Below are 11,004 nucleotides of genomic sequence, written 5' to 3'. Positions count from 1 at the left end.
TATTTATTAAGTAGGTATTTTATTTGCAGGGACTAAAGTTCAAAAAGCATAAAGGGGTATACAGTGCAATGTCTTCATCCCATCATTGCTCCTGGCCACCGAATCATCAAAATGAGGTTATCTATGGTCATTATACTACAGATGCTTAGCTTGCTGGTGCTCCTCTGTTTGTGTGTATAGAGAGACACACATGCACACATGCACACACTCTATGCACACCCCACACATGCTCTGTATTCACACAACACACAGTTTATGTGGAGACTATGTTTCTCAGCTTTGAAACATGTAGCCTAAGAGTCAGCTTATTATTTATCACACAAATTTTGAACATTTTTATGGCCATTTTCAAGTATCTACAAGCTGGTTTCCATGTGTCCTCTGAATTTATGTCTTCATTCCTCTGTTTCCTGTCTTTGTCTTGTCTTTTGTCCCAGCACCCTGTCGTGGATGGTATGGCATGGAGAATGGAGGTGATGGTAGAGGAAGGAATGGAAGCATTTTTTGTTTCTGTTTGGCTTTGTAGATTATTTTTGCAATATCTGAAATAGAAACGTAGAGATTGTGGGTCATTATTACTTTTTAGAGTTGGGTCCTTTGGGGACCAAAGGGAGACAGGATTAATAGCAAAGTTGCTGGGAATCTTGCTGGTGCCCCTATGGCTTCATCAGGCCTGTGAGGTGCTTTTTTGTTTATTATCGTGGCTGGGGTGGAGGGTGTTTCTGATTCTGATCACAGGGAAAGCATATATGATAATATTTTCTATTGAAAGTGAGAGGACTAGGCCATGGGATGAGAGGATGTTTCCAGCTAGGTCATCTTAGGGTAGAGTAGTTGTATTGTGGAACAAAAACAAATAATTATAGAGTATTAGAGCTTATAAACTCATTTTCTTTGGCTCATCTTTCTAGATAGGGGTGAGAACCTTGAAGAAGTGGAACAGGGTCCTGGTCACCAAATGCCTGGGATGTAGCCAGCTCTTCCCTCAAGTGCATTTAAGAAGACCATTATTTCATGTGGTACAGAATTATTCTAAAAAAAGCCTAAGGAGGCCGGGTGCGGTGGCTCACACCTGTAATCCTAGCACTCTGGGAGGCCAAGGCAGGTGGATCCCTCGAAGTCAGGAGTTCGAGACCAGCCTGAGCAACAGCGAGACCCCGTCTCTACTAAAAATAGAAAGAAATTAGCTGGCCAACTAAAATATATATAGAAAAAAATTAGCTGGGCATGGTGGTGCATGCCTGTAGTCCCAGCTACTCGGGAGGCTGAGGCAGTAGGATTGCTCAAGCCCAGGAGTTTGAGGTTGCTGTGAGCTAGGCTGACGCCACGGCACTCACTCTAGCCAGGGCAACAAAGCGACACACTGTCTCCAAAAACAAAAAACAAAAAACAAACAACAAACAAACAAACAAAAAGCCTAAGGATTTTGATTCCCATAGTCTCAAATTGAGAAAATTGGGAAGGAAGAGTTATAGCTAATTTTAATAAAAACAAGAAATGCAACTCTTTATATGACACAGATTCAAAGGTTGGACATTCTGACATTGACACCTTCATAGGAAGCTGAGAGTGATTCCCAAGTCCTTGGACAGCTTCTGCCCAAACCAGTGGTGGAGGGTCCAGCTGCACTCCCATCCTGAATTGAGAGGGTGGGATAGAGGGGAATCTCTGTAAAGTTTCTATTTATTAATGAAAATAAATACCTATATCTGAGAGGCTATGTGGGATTATCTAAGGAAGACATTAGGGTATTCCACAGATAATTAATGCATGAAAGAAAATTGAATGTGGAATATTGGACTGGAAATATTTCAAAAAGTTTTCTCTCCCCATTGGAGTTTCTTCCCACTCCAGCTCTATGGACCTTGGTTGGATGATGCCTCAGTGGTAGTCCAGAGGAAAACAGCTGTGTCATGGAGATGGGAGCCAGGGTTATGGTCCAGGTTCTTTCAAGGAGTCACTGATTGTGAGGAAACAACACAATTAGGTTTCATTCTGATATCTATTTTTATGAATAGGAATCTCTCTGTTAATCATTTTGGAATAAAGAAATTAATAGCCACTGAGGATGGTGGAAAAGACACAGGAGTCATTGGAAATAAGCTCTAATTCTAGTCATACTTCATCTTGGCTACATTCTCCTAGCAGAAAAGCAAACTGGAAAAATAATCAGCTTTGGAGCCAGGCATTCAAAGCTGTTTGGAGGATGGCATAAAATCCTGGGTGTTTTGATTCTTCATGAACTGAGAAAGACCTATGCAAATATAAAAACTTTTTTGGGGAGACAAAACTCTTGGTCTTGTTATCTCTAACCAAAAGATCAATAAATTGATCAGCTGTTTTACTACAGAAAGAACACATGACTTTTTGGCCAAATGATCCCCAGGGCGATGCTTCCAAATTTCCAGTTGAGAAATAATTTTCATGGAATCATTGGTGATTCTAGGCTCCCAGGTATGAATGGTGATGGTGTGCCTCCAGGCTGGAGACAATTTGTATGAATAAATGATTACAGAGTGTTCAGAGCTTTGTATAATTATAGAGACCAGGTGGAGTTTTGGTCTGCGTGTCAGGCAGTCAATAAATTATAAAGGCACACAACCCTGTGCTTATTTACTAATAGGAGTTCCACCACAGTGATTACAAGAAGCATTTATGAAGCATTCCTTGGAGTAGGGCTCTGGCTTAGGTCTCACCACTGCACTGAGTATATTACAGGCATGTATCCTGTCTCACTCAGATGTATTTCGAATTGACATGTTTACACACCCACACACAGAGGTATGTTTTAGAATACAGAATATATGGTTGATATGTCTTTGTGTTCTCTACACAGGTTCTCTCCAGCATGGATGTTGGAGTTCTTACATGGTGGCTCATGGCTCCTAAGAGTGCAAAACAGAACTAGTTTCTTAAGGTAAGCTCAGGACTGGCATGATAGCACTCTTCCTGCATTCTATTGATTATGTGATCACAGACCAGCCCAGATTCATGGGGCGGGGACTATAGAAGGCTGTGAATATCAGGAAGCATTATTCTTTGGGAGTGACTAGTGTAAGAGATTATTACAATAATTATTTTGGAAAATCTAGAAAGCAGTCATAAACAAAACGGATGAAGAAATAAAAATACTCGCAAGTCTCAACACCTTTAGTGAACCATAATTTATGTTTTGTTACACTCACCTTTGGAATTTTTCCATAAAATATAAGATTGTTAATTTTGTATGTGTAATAAATTGGCCACGTGTGAGATAAAAAGACCCTTTGAGCCATGGCTTTGGTAAGTGTTGGGTATTTGTTGTTTGAGGGTTAGGTTGTATCTTCTGGATGAGGTGATTCTCAAAGTAGAAAATCAGTAATAGAGTAGGTTTTACGGCAATAAAAAAACTATTGTTAACCTCAAGTAAACATAGGATCACATATCCTTTCTTGTACAGCTTTTCCTTTTTCATGGAGTTTCTAATTGCTTTTATGTCCTCCCACTTTTTATCCTCATGTCAGTCTTTTTTCAAATTCCTCAGTGTAGTTGATTCTGTTGAATTCCCTTTCTTCCTGGAGACCTCTCAGTAAAAGCCCATTATTGTCTTGTTCCAGCATGGTCTAGTTGTTCAGTTGCATTTCTTCAAGACTGTTAATTAAAATTTTTATAATGTTATTTTCTGTTCACTGAAATATTTCTTATTTTTAGGGTCATTTAAAATTTGTTTATCTTGATTTTCATCATTCATATTGGAGAGTTTCTCTAAATTTATTCAGATTCCTAGAGTCACTAAGAATTTATTATTGAAGAGTCAGGCAATGAAAAAAACTGATTGGAGATCCACGTAGGAGGCAAGGGCTTGTAAGCAGGTAGCGTTTGCCTTAAAGCAATTGGATAAATAGGCAGCTCACTTTCTGAAAGTTCTAAATGCCAGCAAGTGGAAATGTTTGCTCTGAGGGCGCTAATACCCATTCCAGAGGCATTTGACTTTTTTTTTTCTTTGTTTTTACAGTTTACAAAAAATGTTTTAGAAGTTTATCTTTCACTCCTTTCAAAGTCTGGCTATAGAACATTCTTCTTTTGCTTATGTCTGTGTGTGAAGAAGCAAAGCTTTGAACTGCAAGAAAGATTAACATTTTGACTTAGATAGGATAAGCTTTTTAATATATGTGAGTGAGACCAATCTAATATTTGAAATTGATTGTAAAAGAAATGAGATTTGGGCTGAGCATGGTGGCTCACACTTGTAATCCCAGGGCTTTGGGAGGCCAAGATGGGAGGTTCCTTTGAAGCCAGGAGTTCAAGACCAGTCAGGGCAACATAGCTAGACTCCATCTCTACAAAAACATTAAAAAAAATTAGCTGGGTGTGGTGGCTCTTGCTTGTATTCCCAGCTACTTAAGAGTCTGAGGTGGGAGCATCACTTGAGCCTTGGAGTTTGAGGCTGCAGTGAGCTATGATCACATCACTCCACTCCAGCCTGGGTGACAGAGTGAGATCCTTTCTCTGAAAAACAAACAAACAAAAACCTGCATGAGATTTACCCAAGTATTGAACAAGCAGTGATGGAGAAAATCAAGCTATGTCCTACTTTCCCCCCCACTGAGTCCAGCTCAGCTTATAAACCACCTTATTAATAAGTCAAGATGAAGTATAAGTATTCCGATCAGTTTTCACAGGTAATTTTTTCACTTTTAGTAAGTCCTATGAAATAGGTCTTAACTTCTCAACGTATATAGCATAGAAGTTTATTGCCATCGTCCTCAGCCTTAGTTGGAATGATGAAACAACAGGATAACTCCCATTGTTTAATTGAATTTAGTTAATATCCATTCATTCCCCATAGTGAAAGTAGACATTGCAGCTCATTTTAATTCCCTTCCTTTTATGTTTTATATCATATTTGATGTTTCTGTTATTATTTACTGTTGTTTTAAAAATCAGATCCACATACCTGTATGTGCTGTTCAGTCGCATTAGTGTGTTCATTCTATCTATAGAAGATGAAGCTCTTAATGTTCCCACTCAGACCTTCCTGCTTGTTCCTTCTCTGTCTCCTACCTTTTACTTTTCCATTGTCAAGGTGAAAACTGTCATATTGACCTTTACATTTACATTGTCTCAATTGTTAATATTTTATTCATTGTGTGGACATTTCCTACTCTAAAAAGCCAATATCATAGCCAAATAAAAAATATTTGTTACATCATCAATTGATTTTTTTACCCCTAAATTTCCTAAGGACTTAAAAGTCTCTGAATTTGTATCACTGCATTCTTATATTTTTTTCCCCTAGGCAGTTTCTAATTGTCTTTATTTTTACTTTTCTGACCAAACAATGTACTTTCATCATATTCTCATTTTTCTATTCTTTTAATCAGTTATCTACTGCAAAGAACATATCTTCTATTTTTAGTTTTTGTTGACCTAAATTTCCAAGTCTTCTTTTAAAAATTTTCAGTGTTTAATTGTTAATGGTACATATAGTTACATATCTTAATAGGGTGTAAACTCCCAAGTCTTGATTACATATACTGTTAGGATGGTCTTGCTTTCCTTGAACTGATTATTTTCTGAGAAGTCTTACAAGAGTGATAATTTTCTCCTTTCTTCCTTTCTTTCTCTCTCTCTCTTCCCCCTCACTCTCTCCCTCTCTCCTTCTGTCCCTCTCTCTCTCTTTCTTTCCCTTCCTTCCTTCCTTTTCTTTTTTTGCTTTTTTCTGTTAGTGACAACTAATTACTTTTTCTTTTCCTTGTGTTTTAATTGTCTGATGCTCGATTCTGAGCTGCCGTTCAGCAACAAAACCAAAACCAAGCTTCAGTCTATCTACTCGATCCCCCCAGTGGATTGTTCTGATATTTCTATGGAGTCTGGTATGCACAATGACCCAGATGACTGAACCTGTCCAATCAATTTTTCTTTGAAGTTTCTTGGTTCTTCTCTCCTTATGTGTCTTTGTTCCTGGGATGAATAGTGTGGACCATATAGAGGATCACTTACTCACCTATTAGGGGAGGAGTAAATGCCCAAACAACCACAAATCTTATCATGCCTATGAAATCATAAGGACAACAAAACTTGTACATCTGTGGGCATTATGACCACACCTGGTCTCCACTGAAAGGGAGAAATATTCCTGAGTTACCTGGTGTTAGAAGTTCGCCCAGTTTACTCCTTTCAGAATCCCTCTTCAGTGATTTCTGAAATGATGAGGGATGGCGAAGCTCACTAGAGATACTTCTGTGTTTGGCCTCCAGATGGCGAAGTTGCCTAAACCAGGACTCTGGTTAAAAAAACTGCATCATTCCTTTAGCTCCTCCTTCACAAAGCTGGCTGAGGTGTCTAGCTGGAGCTCTTTGCAGACAGTGACATATGAGGAGAATTTAAAAGTCAGAAAGCATCCCAATTAGTCAAGGAGGAGACTCTTCCAAACACCTCTGGAACAAGCTGAGGCAAGAGATTTCAGGAGCACCAACCATAAGTACTCTAGCTGTTCCAAGGGTGCTGTTTCTTCACATATATTCCTTCCTGCTCAGCGCAGATTTTCAGAAAGGATTCCACAGCTTCTTCACTGCTCAGCCATGAGCTTGGTACCTATACCAGTGCTTATGGTACTTTTTGTCCTGAGTGAGTAAAATTCCATTCCATTCTCTTGTTCCCTAGAAGTTGGGTATTGCAACTGGACTCCAAATAGAGTTACCTTCTCTTCATAGGTAAGTCTGTGCTGGTCTCACTGACACAGCATTGCCGTTGCAGGAGGAACCGGGGCCCAGTCAGTGACCCAGCCTGATGGCCACGTCACTGTCTCCGAAGGAGACCCTCTGGAGCTGCGGTGCAACTATTCCTCTTCTGTTCCACCGTATCTCTTCTGGTATGTGCAATACCCCAACCAAGGACTCCAGCTTCTCCTGAAGTACACGTCTGGAAACAGCCTCGTCACAGGCATCAAAAGTTTTAAGGCTGAATTTAGCAAGAGTGAAAGCTCCTTTCACCTGAAGAAAGCCTCAGCCCATTTGAGCGACTCAGCCCAGTACTTCTGTGCTGTGAGTGACACAGTGCCTGGGGCTGCAGGGGGAGCTGAACACAAACTTTGGGTGAATGTGAGGCTTTCAGTGACTCAAGGGCTCAGCCTGGAGAATTCTCAGTAAGATCTCAGGATCTCTAAAGAAAAGTAGGGCAGAAGGGACTCAACTGCTTAGGTCTAGTGCAGAACCTGGTCTTTACTTACTCTTCAAAGAGTCAGGATTCATGAGAAAGAGCAACTCATGAGAAAAATCTCAATGTCTGCAACAGACTGGAGACTGGAACCCACTCAGGGAATCAACTCAAGTGAGACAGTGGCAGGGACTGTTTTTGGGGATTGCCATCTGACCAGGGACCAGACGTAGGAAAATGCTGCAAACGTCTGCACTGAGGCTTCTCTGTCACTGAGGAACTTTTCTTAAGGTTCCAGATAATGGAATCTGTTTGTGAATATTTGAAAAACTGAATGGGGAGATGAAGGTTAAGAACAGTTAGGGGAAGAACTGGCGAGCATGTGATAAATTCAAACCACTAAGCACACCAGGAGATTGTTTACTGACGTTCCTGTCATTTACTCAGCTCTTTCATTTTAACATAATCTCAAGATGGTGGAGCTCAGATCTCTAAGAATCCGTTATTAGATCAGATTGAGGAGGGCATGGGCTGTGATCGCATGGTAGGGATGAGAATCTGAGCACTGCTGAGAACAAGTTGTTTAGAGGCAAGTGGGCCTTTGAGGCTCCAGTTGAAAACATCTATATTTTCTATTTCTATTTTTCTAACTTTTTTTTAAAACTAACTTTATTTGTAGTAATTTTAAGCATAAGTAATCTATAATAATTATTACATCATTTCTAGATTAGTAGACTCAAACTTTTGCTATAAGAGAATAGTATATACAGGAAATTAGGCTCTTGGGTGCTTTAGAAATATCTGTCTTGATCCATTTTCATTGCCAATAAAAGGAATGTTTTCATTCTCAATTAGAGAAAAAAATAAAATTTAAGTTATACTTATTTTAACCAGTTGCCACTCACATCACCATACCACTGTACAAAGCAGAGCGGAAACCCATAGGACTCACCCCCTCATCACTCCAGATCGCTATCATCTACCCCATGAGCACTCAAAATGCTTAAACAGTTCAAATCTAAGAAAATCCTTTTTCTGACTCCCACATTCTGGTCTTCCAGCTTCCTGCTCAACTGCCCTCAGCAGAGCAACTCTTCCAAAGAGACTTTTTTAAACATCCAGCCTCATCTTGCGTCCTTCTTACTGACAACCCAGTTCAGTCTAGACAAAAGTATAAGGATGGACCCTTCTCCTTGCAGAGACCTGCCCTGCCACTGGGCTTTCAATCCTATGCTCTTCTAATGCCCTCAGTGAAATCTGCAGCCGTTGAAAAGGATGAAAAGTCAATTGTGTGATACATCCAAAACTCATGGATCTGATTCTTAAAAAATGGATTTCCACTGTTGCTTTGGAAAGCAGTTGGCAGGTCCTCAAAAAGTTAAACATAGAGTTATCACACACGCCAGCAATTCTACTCCTAGGTATTTACACAAGAGAGTTAAAAACACAGTCCAGACAAAAATTTGTACATGACTGTTCATAGCAGCATTATTCATAATAGCCAAAAAGTGGAACAACCCAGATGTCCCGCAACTGATGAATGAGTAAACAAAATGTGGTAAATACATATAATGGAATAATTTTCAGCCATAGAAAGGAATGAAATACTGATTCCTGGTACAACATGGATGAATCTTCAAAATATTATGCTAAGTAAAAGACGTCAGACATAAAAGGCTACATATTGAGTGATTCCTTTTATGTGAAATGTACAGAACAGGCAAACACACATAGAAAGTAGATTAATGGTTGTCAAGAGCTGGGAAAGAGGGGAAGGGGAGTGACTGCTAATAGGTAGGTTGTTTTCTTTGGGGGTGATGAAAAAGTTCTGGTATTAGATAGTGGTAATGGTTATACAATGTTCTGAATGTACTAAAAATACTGAATCATACACATAAAAAAAACACTAAGAAATACCCCAATTGCCAATTGTTTAGTATTTAGAAGTCTTGCTATCTTAGCTATCTGGCGGCTGTGAATGGATTCAGATAGCAGTCAGAGCAGATTCTGAGGAGCTTAGTAGATTTTGCATAAACTAGCAGACTACTTTGTCAAGCCTTGCTCTAGAAAGGCAGTGTGGTCTTGTATTCAGATCCAGATGTAGCTTTAAGCAACTTGGTTGCCTGTTCTGAGCCCCTATCTTGTTATTTGTAAAATGAAGACAAAAATAAATATTTAACTTGCTGTGTATTGTGAAGATTAGACAGTAATATACTCAGAGAGCTTTGCCTTTAGTAAAATGGCAGCTATTTTTTTTTCTTAGGGGGCTTGCTTCTCATCCCTGAGTTGTAAAAAATTGTGGAAATGTTTTTCTATTCCACTCAAATTATCATTATTTTTAACATCTGTTGCCCACAGTTAAGTCTCTATTTGAATTCCAGGTGAAAAATTTAAAAACAAAAATATAAGCAACTAATCAGCTGGTTGATGTTATGTACTAATCACCCAGGTGCTTAGTCAGCTGTAGCTTGTAATTTATAATTTTTACTTGATTCTTTTTTTAAATTTTTTTTATTATTTCAGCATATTGTGGGGGTACAAAAGTTTAGGTTACATATGTTGCCCTTCCCCCCGCCCCGCCCCGAGTCAGAGCTTCAAATGTGTCCATCCCCTAGACAGTGCGCATCGTACTCATTATGTATGCATACACCCATCCCCTCTGCCCCCCACATCTGCCCGACACCCAATTAATGTTATTCCTGAATGTGCTCTTAGGTGATGATCAGTGAAACCAATTTCATGGTGAGTACATGTGGTGCTTATTTTTCCATTCTTGGGATACTTCACTTGGTAGAATGGGTTCCAACTCTGTGCAGGAGAACATAAGAGATTCTATATCCCCATTATTTCTTATAGCTGAGTAATACTCCATGGTATACATATACCACATTTTATTAATCCACTCATGTATTGATGGGCACTTGGGTTGTTTCCACATCTTTGCAATTGTGAATTGTGCTGCTATAAACATTTGGGTGAAGATGTCTTTTTTATAGAATGTATTTTGTTCTTTTGGGTAGATGCTCAATAATGGGATTGCTGGATCAAATGGTAATATACCACATTTCTTAATGTCATCATTATTATTACTAAATGGAAGCCCATTCTTCCTCATATAATTTGTAATCAGAATTACCTTTCATTACTTTTACTCCTCAATCCCTTGATCTCTTCCTACTCCCCAGGGCCCATGCCACTGCTTTCCAAGCCTGAGGCTAATTGCTCATTTGTCTTGAGAATTGTCTCTACCTCTCAGGTGGGCTTTTTTCAGGTAGGCCGTAACATATGGGTTTTTTGAACTATCCTTCAAGCCTATCTCCTTGACATTATCTTGAAGAAATTTCTCAGTTTTTAGGTCTTGTGCCCTTCCTTGGGTCCAGTACTAGTGCATATTTCACCCTTTTTTATGTCTTATCAACGTAAATTTAGGAAAGGGGCCAGATAAAATGCACTGATGCACAGATCAGTCAACATGTTTGAAATAATGTATGTGAAGCACCTAGGATGATCCTGCCATGTAGTCATCATCATTTAATTTTGAATGGGTACTGACATGTTAGCAGTGTTTTCTCCTAGACAGATAAAGATGAACAGGATATAGCTTTTTCTTATTTCTGGCTGTACATTCCACTTTTTCTATCTGTGTATCTTGATACACACTAAATTGAACATGTCCAAAATCAAAAGCTTTCTTTAAAATAAGCTTTTCTTTTTCACTCCTCTATTTTTCTCCATCAGGCTGAAATGTTGAGGCCATCTTCAAATATAGTACGTGCCATCTTTGGCCTTATATCCATTATTTTCATGTTTTCTCATAACTTTTCAAAGTATCAAAAGGTTCTCTTCATAGGCCTTTTCTGGCAATCT

At 39.1% G+C, this 11,004-nt stretch overlaps 1 gene segment (V, D, J or C); it reads left to right on the top strand.

The window, feature by feature from the left end:
* Positions 1–6,397: 6,397 nt before the first annotated feature.
* LOC123620757 lies at positions 6,398–7,570 on the top strand. The segment is given in 2 exon segments: positions 6,398–6,609; positions 6,739–7,570. Coding segments are annotated over 2 exon segments (438 nt in total).
* The last annotated feature ends 3,434 nt before the right edge of the window (positions 7,571–11,004 follow it).

Source organism: Lemur catta, chromosome 1 (genome assembly GCF_020740605.2).
Source record: "Lemur catta isolate mLemCat1 chromosome 1, mLemCat1.pri, whole genome shotgun sequence".
In the NCBI taxonomy this organism is placed as follows: Eukaryota; Metazoa; Chordata; class Mammalia; order Primates; family Lemuridae; genus Lemur; species Lemur catta.
This window is presented reverse-complemented; position numbering and strand designations above follow the sequence as displayed.